Below are 15,145 nucleotides of genomic sequence, written 5' to 3'. Positions count from 1 at the left end.
ATGTTGGGCCAGGGATTTAGCTCAGTGGTTCCACAGCCTGCCTCCCAAGCGCAAGGACCCAAGTTTGATTCCCAGTACCAAAAGAAAAATATACACACCCACATGCACGCACATATTTATATATATTTATATATATATATATATATATATATATATATATATATATGTAAACTAGCTTCAGTGACACACACCTATAATCTCCAATCAGGAGACTGAGGCAAGAGGATTGTTGAGCTTGAGACCAGCCTGGACTACAGAGCAAGACCCTGTCTGGGAAGGAGGAGGCCGGGAGGGTGGGCAGGCAGACAGGCCCTCATCTTGTGGATTCTGTGTGTTTTTTTCTTTGTCAACAGTATGTTGTGGGGATCTTAAAAGAAAATAAGTACAGACTCACAACATGAGTTTTAGTAGCTATTTAGTACATACGTACCATAACTTACTTAATCATTCCTCTGTTGACAGACTTTGATGTTTTGTTTTCCAGTTTAAGACATTTTGCTAACCTTCCCTCCAGAAAGATCATTCCAGTTTTATACTCCCAGCAACAGGGCTTGGCTGTCACGAATTACGAATATTATTATTTAGCATCTTATATTTCTATATCTTGTTTTGGTTTGTTTTCTTTTTTGTTTTTTTGCAATACTGAGGGTTGAACTCAGGGGTACCCTACTACTGAGCTATATCCCCAATCCCCCTTTTTAAAATTTTGAAACAGGGTCTTGCCAAGTTGCCCAGGTAGGACTCAAACTTGTAATTCTCCTGCCTCTGCCTCCTTACTTAAAATCTTGATTTGTAACAAAACCTCTCACATATTTAACACTCTGAAGTGCTAAACGCACAGCCTTTGTGCACTTCCATCACATTAACAGAATTTTGTCTTTCAAGCCATCTTGAAAGATTAAAACTTTGCTTTCCAGTAATAGGTTTGTAAAAGCTGTTTTCAAGTGAAGATGAAATAACTTTAGTTGTAAGATGTTAAACAGTAATGAAGATGACTGCATATATTGAAATAAAATCCAAAGATGCTTTTTAACACTTCACAACAGTGTAATCTAATAATCCAAAGTGTCAAAATCTTAAATCTATCAAGTTTCTAAATACTCTTCCTTGGTTATTACCCCTTCTTCAAGCCCCTGGACTCTGCTTGGAGAATGCGTCAGTTATTTTGAAGAGCTTGTCTAAAATTATTTAGTTTAATAAAATACTTAAGTGCAGATAATTTATAGTAGGGTATTAAAATTGCCCATCATTTATTTCTCAATTGAAGAACTGAAAGTGATTTCTTAACATTAACTTTAATCATGGGGGAGATTTCTACTTTACCACAATTTCTGAAAGCAGTCTGTAATATTAAAATTGAGGAAATTATCATAACCAAGAATAAGAATCAAGTAAATAAGACTTCCTTAAAAAACAAGGACAGGGCCGGGGATTTAGCTCAGTAGTTTCGCCGCCTGCTGCTCAAGCACAAGGACCCGAGTTCGATCGCCGGTACCAAAAAAAAAAAAACAAGGACAGAATGACTTTTAATATGTAGTAGACATGAATCTATATTTAAGATGGATAACAGGATTCTAAATTTAAAATGATAGCCATGAACCTCTAAAATAATTTAGCATCTAACTGCATGTTTGTGTGTGTGTGTGTAAAAGTATAACTTACGTCCTCCATGCCGTCGGGCGAGGCCTGGTACTGTAATTGAGAAGTGCATAGAAAATTTCACTGCCTGTAATCTTTAGAGTGATAAGCATTATTCATGACAGGTGATATTGTCTTTTCTCCAGGCCAGTGGAGAGAGGGTGAATTTAACAATTGCTAGACCTGGGAGACCTCAGCAGGGTAACACCATCCGAGAGGCAGGAACTCATGGCAGCAGCAAGTACCACACACAGCCACTGTCTCACAACAGACCAAGCTCACATAAGGTAAAGATTCATTTTCATATACCACCCTCGAGAGGATTCTTGTTATAAGATGATAAGATGCAAATGAAGGTCTTTAGTATAGCAGTAACACCTCAATAAAGCGATTCTTTTAAAAGATTTAAATGTTGGAAACAAGATGTTTGGGATGTGAGATATGTGTCTTGGCACCTTGGAGAGTGGATGGCTTCATCTCAGTTCCTCAGTCACTAGAGGTAGTTTCTGGCAGGGAAGGCTCCCCTATCAAATGATTGACTAGAACTGCATGATCTTCCAGAAAAGTCTTATTTAGCCCTAATTGAAAGGGGGATTTATCATGGGTTGCTTATTTAAATGTAAGCACTGGTTATATGATTGAAAAAGAATCATGGAAACATAATTGGCAAGTCTGTGTGTAGCAACTGGGCATGTAGCCTGCAGTACTGAATTATATATGAATATTAAACATAACCATAAATTTTGATAAGTATATGTATGATGTTTTTATGCTGTAGCATAGAGAAACACATTACCCTAAATTATTTTAAATCTTCACATGTTGAGCTTTGTTACTGCTTCCTCAGAATGAGTATGTCATGGTTTTTTTAGTATATTCCAAGGTCATTTCTCAACACTAAGAATTTTGATGCTGTCTCACTTGAATTCCAAAACTCAAAAAAGGATGGCATGTTAGCATTCTTGACTTACTTAGTTGACTTGATCTTTCATTTAAATCCAACTTCCAGTAGGCTAGGAATGTAACAATGGTGTGATACCCAATTCTCTGAAAGTGTAAGCTAATTATGAGCTTCAGAAGTCATTCACCTTAAGTGAAATTAAAGTGCTTGACTAAACAAAAACTTACTTATTGATCTGCTTAAAAAACTATAGAAAGCTCCATTTTTGCTAAAGTAGCTTTTAAATTTAAATATATTTGAGAGAATAATTCCCTTTTTTTTAGTATATGTGCTGCCAACGCAAGTACTAATTCCCTTTGAAATCTGTTACTGGTACCCTAAGAAAGCATAGCTGAAAGACAGTATTTTGGGTCCATCAGGTATGTTTGGCTTTTCATTTAGTTAATACTGAAGAGAAATTATAGCCACAGCTTTGTTCTCATTTCTGAACAAAAACCCACATATAAAAAAGAAGCCTGTAATTTTTCCTTTGTAATGATAACTGTATAAAAGGAGTTACTGTTTTGAAAAAGGATTTTGAATTGTTTCATATATCTAGTCCTTGCTTTATAAGCTTTTTATGTATATGTGAATATATATATATAATTTAAAAACAGGGCCAAAGTTGGTAATTAAATCTTTTATGTTATTAAATTTAATAGTAACTTGAGATATGGATGTCTGGCAGCATTATAGTTTTAAGACAATTTAAAAATTATACTTAATCATTCTGATATTCACATAGAGAACGCTGCATATTTTTATTTTGCACACTTGTGTTTTTCTATTGTAACTTTGCTAATTCTTTAATTTTTATGCAACAATGTTTTAAAGAGCAGTGCTGACTTCATTCTTATTCTAGGTACTTTGCAAACACTAGTTGGTTAGAACATGGAATGGAATGGATTCATTTAGCTGTTCACCACTAACAAACTGCATTTATTATGTTCAATCTCGATTAAGTAGAATAAAGATCTCTCAGGGAAGACAAACACAGATTCACCAAAACAACCGGCTCATTGGTTATAATCATTAAAAATTAAAGTACAGTATATATTAATCTACCACTGCACTTCTCACCAGTTGCTTGAATAAACATTCATATGGTGTTGAACCTTTAGTTCCTTGAAGCATACTGAGTATAATCTTTGAAGTTTGGTTTTATTCCTGGGGAAAAGTTGCATGTATTTATTGTGTATAGACCAATAAAATAGCCATCCTTAAATTGTCTAAATATCTAAGGGCTGGAACTGCTCACGTACGTATATTCAAGGATGTTTCCCCAAGTTGTCTTCATAAAGTTGTGTTTGCTCAATTTTGAAAGATACTAACATGCATTCATATTTTTAGCTAGAAGACTTAAGATGCTGACAAGTTTGCAGGGCCAGAACATTTCTAGGAATAATACTGTGTGCTGTTGTTACAAGTAGTTACGTTGGAACAGGTGATATAGCTCAGTGGTTGCCTGGCATATGAGAGACCCTGGGTTCAATCCCCAGCACTAAACAAACAAAACAAACAAAAAGTACAAGTAGTTCCTTTGATAAAACTTAAAGCAGGCATGGGTTGCAGGTCCTGAGAAGGGCACATGGAGCCTACTTTAGAAAGTTGGTAAATACCGTTATTGACAGTTAAGTGCATGTCAGCTTTTTAAAATAGTGTCATGAAAAGAAATGTTATAATCCTGTAAATATAATTCATGTATTTCTGGAGCTCCAGTGGCACAGCTGGTTACATGCAGCATTTATAAATCATGTATTTTTATTTTCAATATTGTTAATATCTCCAACATTCTGTAAACATTAATTGATGAACATTAATACCTTTTGAGACATTCCCTGCCGCTGTTACACTTACTGGCATAGTGGCAGAGAACATATGGGTGCATATGTACAGTATGTGCATAGAGTGCATCACACTCTATTGAGGATTGCCTTTACACTGAGCTACATCTCCAGCCCTTTGTTTAATTTTTAATTTTTGAGACAGAGCCTCTCTTGAGTTGCCCAAAATGGATTCAAACTTACATTCCTGCAACAGCCTCCAGAGAGCTGGGATTTACAGACGTGGACCATCATACCCAGCTAACAGACATACTTTTAACACTCAGAAATTCAAATCCTAATGCATTATATGACCTCTGAGCTTGTTTCCGCATCAATAAAATGGAGCCAACAATAATATTTTCTTTCAGCATTTTGCAAGGATTAAATTAAATAATGCAACCAAGCCATTAGTTTTGTACATGCTAAACTCTAATAAATGACAGCTATTATTATTTCAATGTTAATTTGCATATGTATACCTTGTTTCTAAATTCTAATTCAAAAGGAAAATTATGTTTTAAATTTTCTTTAAAATAAATAAATTCTCTTTTAACTTCTAGGAGTGTCTCAGAAATGAGTAATAGTAGCAAATGTTAGTAAAAGTAGCTTTTCCCTGAGAATATTACTTTGTTGACAATTCATTTTCCTATCATTATCTTTTTCAAAAATTTGGGTATTTCACATACTTTCAGCTTTCTGTGATGCTTTTGGAGGTAGATTTGCACTGGCTTCCTGACTGAGCAAATGTAATACTTGTCAGTAAAATCAAAACTAGAACTATAGCTTTTTTGGGGGAAGTTACCAAAATTCATACTTTTGTATTGTTCTATTTTATTTCAAAAAATTGAGCGAAAGACAGATAAAAATTGGTTTGTTTTAGAATCTTAAAACTCAAAAACATTATGTACTTCATAGAATTGCTCATACCTTGGAGCTTAAGATGTGTTTATTTTACCTTGACTTCCATATGTCAACAGTTTTAAATTTTTTTCAGTTCCATAAATAATCATACAAAAATGCAGTAGTCCAAAGTTCAACATGATATACAGTATAACTGTCAAGAACTATCTATTACTTTTAGTCCTTAATAAGATGTTAAAAAAAAAAAAGAAAGAAAATAGAACATACCATATTATCACCTTAGTTCAAGCTGTTTTTACCTCAGCTGTATATTATTCATTACCCACAGTTTTTTTCCTTTCATGCTTTAGGATCTTACTCAGTGTGTTACATGCCAAGAGAAACATATCACTGTAAAGAAGGAGCCACATGAATCCCTTGGAATGACAGTCGCTGGAGGCAGAGGAAGTAAGAGTGGCGAACTGCCCATCTTTGTGACCAGTGTTCCACCTCATGGCTGCCTTGCACGGGATGGCAGAATTAAGAGAGGTAAAATAGGGTCATGAGTATCAACCACCTTCTATTCCTGAGTTAAGCTCACATTTTAGAAAATAAAGAATATCTACAAAGTTTCCTATTAAACATGATTTTTCAAAATTCTGTAAAATGTCCCTTGCTTATGAAACCATAACATCTTTCCGTAAAGTTAGGGAAATACCCAGTATAAAAGAAATTTGCTGAACTTTGATGATGGTTCCAGAACCTGCAAACAATTACTCTTACTGTTGGATTATTTTTTATTTTGGAAAAGATCCTCTAAGAGACTTAAGCTTCTACAATTATGGGCCTACTCTGAAGGGCCATATCACTCAAATACAAATGTTGCTTATAAATGTCTGTGCTGAAGGGGACTCAAAGTGGGTGGGACAGAGGACAAACCTAATTTCAGGGATAAACTCATTTACTATTTATATTCCCTTTCAGTATTATATAATTTTCATAGGTGGTAGGGTATAGTTAACCACTGTTCCCATAATAAAAATTGGACTGTCTTTTGGCCTGGTTTGTTCATATGGAAAGAAAATTGAGCCTTAAAAGTTACTTTTCCAAGAATTAAGTTCAGCTCATACCTCACACCATACACAAAAGTTAACCCAGGGCCGAGGATTTAGCTCAGTGGTTCCAGCACCTGCCTTCCAAGTGCAAGATCCCTACTTCAATCCCTGGTACCCCAACTCCCCCTGCCAAACGTTAACCCATAATGAATTCAATACATAGATGTAAGAGCTGAAACTCTTGAAGAAAACACAGGTGTAAATTCTCATGACCTTGAATTAGGCAATAGTTTCTTAGATATCACACAAAAGGCACAAGCAACAAAAGAAACAAGTAGATAAACTGGACTTCATCAAAATTAAAAATGTGTGCTAGGGCCGGGGATTTAGCTCAATGGTTTCGCCACCTGCTGCACAAGCGCAAGGACCCCAGTTCGATCTCTGGTACCAAAAAAAAAAAAAAAAAAATGTGTGCTATAAGGGACAGCACTAAGAAAGCAAAAAGACTTGAATTAGAATATATATAAAGAACTCTTACAATCCAGTATATAAAAAGACAACCTAATTCAAAGAAGACAAAAAATCTGAATAGATACTTCTCCAAAGAAGATAAACAAAAGACCAAGAATCAGATGGAAAAGCTGCTCAACATCACTGTTTATTAGAGAAATGGGAATCAGAACTGCAGTGAGATATCACCTCATACCCCCTAGGGTGACTAATAAGAAAGACAGACAATAACAGCATTGTCGAGGATATGGAGAAATGTGAAATCCTCATACATTTCTGGTGGGAATATAAACTAGTACAGCTGTTACGGGAAACAGTTTGGTCATTCCTCCAAGAGCTAAGCCATATGACCCAACAGTTCTACTCCTAAAGGAATGAAAAATATATGCACATAAAAACTAGCATGCCCATGTTCTGAGCAGCATTATTCTCAATAGCCAAAAGATGGAAACAACCCAAATGTTCATTTACTGGTGAACTGATGGACAGAATGTGGTCTGTCCATACAATGAAATATTATTTGACCATAAAAAGGAGTAAAATATTGACACATTGTACAATATAGATGATTTTTGAAGACATTATGCTAAGTAAAAGACTTCATTTTATGAAATGTCCATGAAATGTTTACCTCTTATGGATAAACCTATAAGAGACCAAAAGTAGATTAGTAGTGGTTACTTAGAGGTGGGATAAGGGGAATGACTGCTAATGGATGCATTGTTTTTGAGATGGGTAATAAAAATATTCTGTAAATTATTGCATTGATGTTTGTATAACTCTGAACATACCAAAAACCATAAAATTGAGTATTTTAAATTGAATGAATCAAATGATATGTGAATTATATCTCAATAAGGCTACTGTTTTTAAAAAAGTTATTTGCTCAGTTGTAGAATCTGGGGTAATTTTATTTCCTTGTTACTTTATTATATTTTCTACAATGAGAAGGTTTTGCTGTAATGATCTGAAAAATAGATGATAAATTAGGAAAATTACAAATTCTATAGGTTTTATCATACAAATACCTGCTTCCTGCTCCCTCCAAAACTAATCCTGTCTTTCCTAACCTTTTATCTGATCCCCGTTGACCTTTTTCATTATATTACTTGGGAGAGCAACACATCTTTTCTCCCTTAAGGAAGGGAAAATGTTCAGTCCTAAGTTTCATTTCATCGTATAGCCCAAGGATAAGCACACTGTCTCTGTATATATTCTGGTACGTTTCACCTGAGTGAACTTTGCAAAGCTGTCTTTATATATAAAGCTGTGTAAATGTGAAATAGGACATATTAAAAAGAGCAAAGGGTCAAATGGTTTTTGAATTGGGAAGAACTGTAGAAATCTCTGATGCTCAAAGCAGAGAAGTGAACACGCCTGGGGTCTCTGCACAGTCAAACTCGGGCTATGGTTTGGGCTTCCGTTTGGTTCAAGGTGCCCCATGCCACATTTCTTGCTCTATATTATGGCATTATTTAAAATGATTAATTGTTTTAGGGTATCTTCCATTAATTGAACTTGTTTTTACACTTCGAAAATTTATGGGGATTTTTTAAAAAGTTCTTTCTCCTTATCTGAGTTATTAGAACTGTTTGTTGATTAGCTTATAAACAGAAATTACAGGGAAATAATCACTTGGTGGCAGAGATCAGTTTTCTGGTTTCTTCACATGAATAGGTGATGTGTTGCTGAATATCAATGGCATTGACTTGACAAACTTAAGTCACAGTGAGGCTGTTGCTATGCTGAAGGCCAGTGCTGCTTCCCCGGCTGTTGCCCTGAAAGCACTAGAGGTCCAGATTATCGAGGAGGCCACTCAGACCTCGGAGGAGCTGCCAAGTACTTTCAGTGAAAATGAGTACGATGCGAATTGGTCCCCATCATGGGTCATGTGGCTCGGGCTTCCAAGGTACTAATAGCTTTTTGGTTGTTTTACGGAATAGTCATACTTGCACCCTTTATCAGTGTGAAACACAGTTAACTTGCCCACGGTGGGATAAGCCTAAACTAGAATAGAATTCATGCCTCAGATAGGTAGGGACCTGAAAAGAGGATTTTTGGTTTTGAGGTTTTGTTTTGTTTTTTACAACAAAGGTGATTGACCAGTGTCAAATACGTGTATTCCATGCATCAAAACTGATTTTCTTTCTTCCCACTGAAACATAAACATGGGCTAAATGGTTGCTGTTAAACTCCTAGCTGATACTAAAGTGAGAGGTACCAGCCTTCAGAGGAGCAGTTCTCAACCTGACACCTGGACCTATCCAGTGTAAGCTGGAAAGGCAGCACCAGTGGAGAAGAAGCCACTGCCCATGCTGTGCAGGTGCCCATGAGCCCGGCAGAGCCTCTGTTTCTCTACTGATGGCAGGCAGGGTGGCCACATGATGGAGAAGTAGCCATAGTGCTCCCTTTAATCCTCATTGGTCAATGCCAGTCTGTCTGATTTGGCATATCTTTGTTCACAATATTTTCTGCCATGCCGGGCAGAGTGAGAAGGTGTTAGATGAGAATTAGGCAGTATTATGAAACCTGGTTTTGAGCCTACCTGTTCGGAAAGAAAATTGGTCCATAAGAGGCCATTGTTTGTCACAGAGGTCTCAGCTGTGTGCACTTATATCCAAGACCCACATGTCGGTAGCAGCTCTGCTTTCCTGAAAGGGAGGCTCTTCTGCTGCTTTTTGCTGGGGACATGTTTGTTGCAGAAGATTCAGAATAACTGAAATAACTGTCTCCAAACATCGAGGCCAGCATGTCTGGGACCTTGGTCCACCCCAAAAGCTTCCGTACAAGTCCTTTGTCATCCATGAACTCAGAAACTAAAGCACAAATACATACTGCTTTACAGAATCCACATTATTAAGAAATTTTTTAATAGATTAAAAACAGGAGGGCTGGGGATTTAGCTCAGTGGTTTCACCGCCTGCTGCACAAGCGCAGGGACCCAAGTTCGATCCCCAGTACCCAAAAAATAAATAAATAAATAAAAATAAAAACAGGAAGTCTTTTTTTAGAGGCCTGTAGGTCTAACTTCACTTAATAATGAAAAACTATTATAAAAAGATACTTTATGGAAATCATTTTCTAGTTATTTGCAGTGTGTGGGCGGGGTGGGGCCCAGGGTCTTAAGAATGCTAGGAAGGTGCCCTACTACTAAGCCATACCACCAGCCCTCTACCTTCTTTTGGAAAGCTACACTATTGGTCATTTTCTTCTTTGATTTGAGTGCTAAGAGCAGCAGTACTAGCCCTCTTTCATGTCACTTTGTAATTTCTCTTATAGATACAAATGATTATTAGAATTGAGGATGTTGTTGACAATGCAGCAAGCAAATTATCAGCACGTAATATTTTTATACAGATTTCTGAGATTTCATCTGAAACCAGCTATATTTAAGCTTCCTGCTTGTATGTGTTTATGCCTATGTCTTCACTTGGAAAGAGAAGACTAGAAAAAGTTAGAGAAATGCAAGTCTTCCTAGCACTACACCTGTGCTACAAAATGGACTGTCAGTAACAGTCAGGCTAGGAGGTGTGGCTCAGCAGTAAAGCACTTGCCTAGCATATACAAGGCCGTGAGTTCCATCCTTAGCGCCAGTAACAATAACAACAGTAATAATAATGGCAAAAGGAAATAAAGTAGTAGCCCTCTTTCTCTGTTTCCAAGAATGGAAGGTATACTGTGTTGTGGGGTCATAACATAGGTGAACAGGTTGTGAATGCCTCCATATTTTTTCTTTTTGTGTTTGTTCACAGTGCCCTTCACAACTGCCATGATATAGTTTTACGAAGAAGCTACTTGGGAAGCTGGGGCTTCAGTATTGTTGGTGGATATGAAGAGAACCACACCAATCAACCTTTCTTCATTAAAACTATTGTCTTGGGAACTCCTGCTTATTACGATGGGAGGTTAAAGTGAGTCTTGTTGTAATATAACTTATGTTTGACATGCTGAGCGTGATCTAGCTCAGGGGTCAGTACTCTATCCAGCCTGTGATCTGCTTTTGTAAATAAAGTTTTATTGCAATGTAGCCACACTCATTCTTATACCACCTGTGGCTGCTTCTGCACAGGTTTGAGTTGTCCTGGCAGAGACGTATGGTTCATAAAGCCTAAAGTATTTACTGTCAGGTTTGTTTTTTTTTTTAACTTTTGTTTTTTGATACCAGGGATCAAACTCAGGACCTTGTGCTTGTGAAGCAGGTGAGGCACCACTGAGCCAAATCCCCAGCCCTACTGTCAGGCTTTTCACAAAAAAAGTTTGCCAACCCCTAATTTAGACTTAAGTATTACTCTTAGCATCTTGTTACTTAGAACTATATTTTATTTATCTGATGACCAGAACTGAACCTGAGTCATTTTATTGGGTACACTGTGACCTAATAATGAGCTCAAAGCATTTTTTCTATCCCACCTACTCAGGTTCAGTCTCGCTACAAGATGACTCGACTTTATTTTTCTCCATAGCACTAATCTCTACCTGATACTGTATTTACACAGGATCTGTGAGGAAAGGATTTTGTTGCATTTGTTGTTGTACCTCTAGCAGTCATATTTGATGAATGAATGTACAGTAGGTTATGGTATGCCAGGCACAGTGCTAAGGGATGCATGCATTATTTAATCTTAGCAACCTTACAAGTTAAGGTTCCTATTCCTCTTTTACACACAAGATAACTAAGGCTTAGAAAGGCTAAGAAACTTGCCCAGGTTCGAATAGCTGAAAATGGTTGATTGGCATTCACACACAGGACTGTCTGGCTCAGAGCCCTGGCCACTATGCCTTCTGCTAACTGCCACCACTACACAGAAAGCACTCAGCCAGCATGCAGCCTCTTCTATTTCAAAGCTCAGGCACCAGGAGAAGAAAGAAAAGATGTGTCAAGGGATTGGCACCAACAGAGAAGAGGTGATTGATTGTAATCCTTAGTGCCTAAATAGAAGAATCAGTTCTTTAAAAAGTAGATGTCAACATACTAGAAAGAATGCTGCACACACACAGAGATTGCACTGCCTGCAAAGAAAAAGTGACACCTAAATAACACTGCAAAAAGTTCATCAGAAGAATGCTCCAGATCAGTCTTTATTGATAAATATGAAAAAAATCATTATTTTAGAATGAATAAATATTCTTTTAGCTAAGTTATCAGCCAAGCTCAGTTCATTAGTAATAGTCAAAATAATAACCATCAGGCTGAGGGATATCACTCAGTAAGAGAGCATTTGACTGGTATGTATGTAGCCCCAGGTTCATTCCCTAGCACTACAAATAATAGCAATAATAATAACAATAACAGCCAACTTTCTATACATGCATTATCCCACAATTGATTTATTTTTGTAGTGCTGGTAGTTGAAACTAGCTAAGGTCTTGCATCAAGCTAGACAGGGGCTCTACTACCCAGCTACATCCCTAGATATTTGGGACTTTTTAAAGAACAGATTGACTCACCTAATTATATCTTACCTTGTTCAAAACTTATTCTGCTTGTTCCTGAAGTTTGCCTACCTGTTTTGGGAGAATTGTTGCAGGAGTATTCTTGATTGGCAAGTGAAAGCCAGTGTGGGCTTATTAATTGTCTCTCAAAGTAGTTAATAGACCCTCGTTGACAGTAAATCAGTAAATAAAATTGTGATTTTCATGCTAAACCATTGGTTTAATGTTTTTAACACTGTTAAAATAGTAACATTCTGCTTCTGTTTCTATTTGTCTTTGTCCAGATGTGGAGACATGATTGTTGCCGTAAATGGCCTATCTACCGTGGGTATGAGCCATTCTGCACTGGTTCCCATGTTGAAAGAACAGAGGAACAAAGTCACCTTGACCGTTATTTGTTGGCCTGGCAGCCTTGTATAGATTTTTGAAATTGGTTTCCAGTCTTCCTTCTTCTTTTTTTAGGTTTTTTAAAGAAAACCCTTTGGTTGCATTGTGTTAGGAGATACTGGCACAGCTGGTAGACCCAGGGCCCAAAACAATTAAGGTCATCTTTTGATTTTTATTTAAATGGTTTCCTAAAGTTAGCTACAATTCTTTCAACTTGGAAACAGTCTTCCACTAACCCTGGTGAGTTTATATTTTCAGAATTCAAACTCTCAGGCCTATAGTAATGAATAAAGCCCACCCAAACGGGTGACCCAGCCACTGAATTAAAGTGGTGGTTCTTTGTTTTCAGTAACTGAATCATAAAATGAGTTATATGTCCCCCCAAGACTGATGTCAATGCAGCCATAAACAATTGCATTTAGTGCTGCTGTCACGGGCAATGACATGAATGGATACATTTTAAATTTGAGTGATAACCATTGCTTGTTTTTCATTGGTGCCAACATTTCAACACTTCATACTGTTTAGAAAGTGATTTTTCTGGTTTATCTTATTTCTACTAGATGATGACGTAAGTCTGACAGTGCTAAAGATTTCTTTTTAAATATGTACCTTTATTAGAAGTGTAGAGAATAAAAGCTAATGTGATCTATTATCCAGAGACAAAGGAGTTGGGAGGTTATTATACCCTAATGCAGAAATGGGTAAAGCCGCACTTACTTTAACAGTCCAAAGGCATTCAAGATTCATTTCCAAAGGAACGTTTTGCTACATAGGAAATTTTTTAAGCTGTTTTTGCTAAAAATCATTTCTAGAGTTTGTATTATATTTATCAGCAATCTTGTCTGGAAATTTTTTTGTGATTTATCCAATTAAGCTAGATGATAAAGCTAAAACCACATTGCTATTAAATACATATATATATATATATATATATATCAATCACAGCTAAGTAGAAGTGAGACCTTTTTATTTTATTCAAATAGCCTTTCTTGAGTGTTTTAGAAGCCCTTCGTTTTCCCATTTTTCTTATGAACTTGTTTCAAGCAAAAGACTGAAAAGCTCTGTTTTTTGTTTTGTTTTTTTAAAATCTGAAATAGTGGGTTTTATATGTTAATATCTTTCAGTCCACTCTTGGTCACTGGACTATTTCATATTTTTAAAATAGTTTTGAAAACTGTCTCATCCCATATTCAACACAGTTGTGCTTTGAACACATAAGAAAGTTAAAAAAAAATCTTTACTAATATTATGCATACTTGAAAAAAGTTTCACTTAGAGACCTAGTTCAGAATCTGAGCTAATTTCCAAGTGACCTCTGTAATAAATGGTATTGATAATCATAGAATGTATTTCAAATACTACAGTATATTATGAAGCATGACCACTTCATTTTCAAACGCATTGCTGTGGTTTATTATATCTGTAGCATCTTATTGATTATTCCAGTTAGCTTTATAATGCTTTGTAAAAACATATCTCTTTCAGGGCCAGGGATTTAGCTCAGTGGTTCTGCCGCCTGCCTCGCAAGCGCAAGGTCCTGAGTTCGATCCCTGGTACCAAAAAAAAAAACATATCTCTTTGGAATAAACAAGAATTGGCGACAATAATCGCTACTGACTTGTTCAACCCTGCAGCAACACTGTATAGTCGATACTTAATCAGGATACAGTGAAATGCCCCATGCAGTATATTACTGTTACATGAAGATTGGCTTTTCAAGCAATTTGATATTGAAATGCTTTGATATTCTAATTGACTTGGAACAAGTTTTTTTTCTGTTCCCCAAATAGAATTTTGTAACCAACATTGCTATTTTTTTTAAAGTTTTTAAGAATGTGTCATTTCTTAGGGGTTGGGCATCCATCAACAAATAGCATAATTGCTACTTGGTCATATGTAAAATACACTGAACCTGGTGGTCTAATGAGTATTTTGAAAGAATTTTTTTCAGTATTTTTATCATGGAAATCTGGGAATCAGCCAACACAATAGAGTTATAAGGAGCGACTATAGCTTTTGATCAGAATGATATTTGGTGATGGAGACCTGTTCATAATTTATTGTTGCTGTTGAAATGTTTGAATTTTCTCACTTAAGTTCTTACAGTTAAATATTTTGATTTGTTCTGTGCCTTCTGTTTAAATTATTTCAGGATTTTTTCAGATATGTTTAAATAATGGTGTAATAATCATTCAGGGTGGAAATAAAAGTCACCTTTCCATAAGAGCAGCATGTCTTTTCTTTTTTTGTTTTTTTGTTTCTTTGTTTTGTTTTTTTGTTTTTTTTCAGTACCAGGAATCAAACTCAGGACCTTGCGCTTACCAGGCAGGCACAGTGTTGCCAAGCTACATCCCCAACCAACATGTCTTTTCTTGAACAGCACACTGAATCTGTGATCTTTGTTTTTGCTCCTCGTAACAGTACTACTATCTTGCAGTATACCAGGATTGAAGCCTCAGGGTCTCAAAGACACCTTCTTACTCTCATTCCTGTAGGCAGAACACATATGCTAG

General features: G+C 36.3%; 1 protein-coding gene across 3 annotated transcripts in view; it reads left to right on the top strand.

Moving 5' to 3' along the window:
- Positions 1-14,858, top strand: part of Lnx2 (ligand of numb-protein X 2) — an 87,198-nt gene extending 72,340 nt beyond the window's left edge. For all 3 annotated transcript variants that reach the window (XM_087199432.1, XM_087199431.1, XM_004854811.4), the window contains 5 exons: positions 1,785-1,925; positions 5,616-5,793; positions 8,487-8,718; positions 10,562-10,720; positions 12,527-14,858. In XM_087199432.1, coding sequence (XP_087055558.1) covers positions 1,785-1,925; positions 5,616-5,793; positions 8,487-8,718; positions 10,562-10,720; positions 12,527-12,662 — 846 coding nt within the window. In that variant the 3' untranslated portion in view covers positions 12,663-14,858. The remainder of the gene's footprint in view (positions 1-1,784; positions 1,926-5,615; positions 5,794-8,486; positions 8,719-10,561; positions 10,721-12,526) is intronic.
- The last annotated feature ends 287 nt before the right edge of the window (positions 14,859-15,145 follow it).

The sequence above is a fragment of the Heterocephalus glaber genome, unplaced genomic scaffold (assembly GCF_053883595.1).
Source record: "Heterocephalus glaber isolate CG9 unplaced genomic scaffold, H.glaber_assembly_v1.0 deba00001719, whole genome shotgun sequence".
NCBI classification, from domain to species: domain Eukaryota; kingdom Metazoa; phylum Chordata; class Mammalia; order Rodentia; family Bathyergidae; genus Heterocephalus; species Heterocephalus glaber.
Note: the sequence above shows the minus strand (reverse complement) of the source record. Positions and strands in the feature narration are given on the sequence as shown.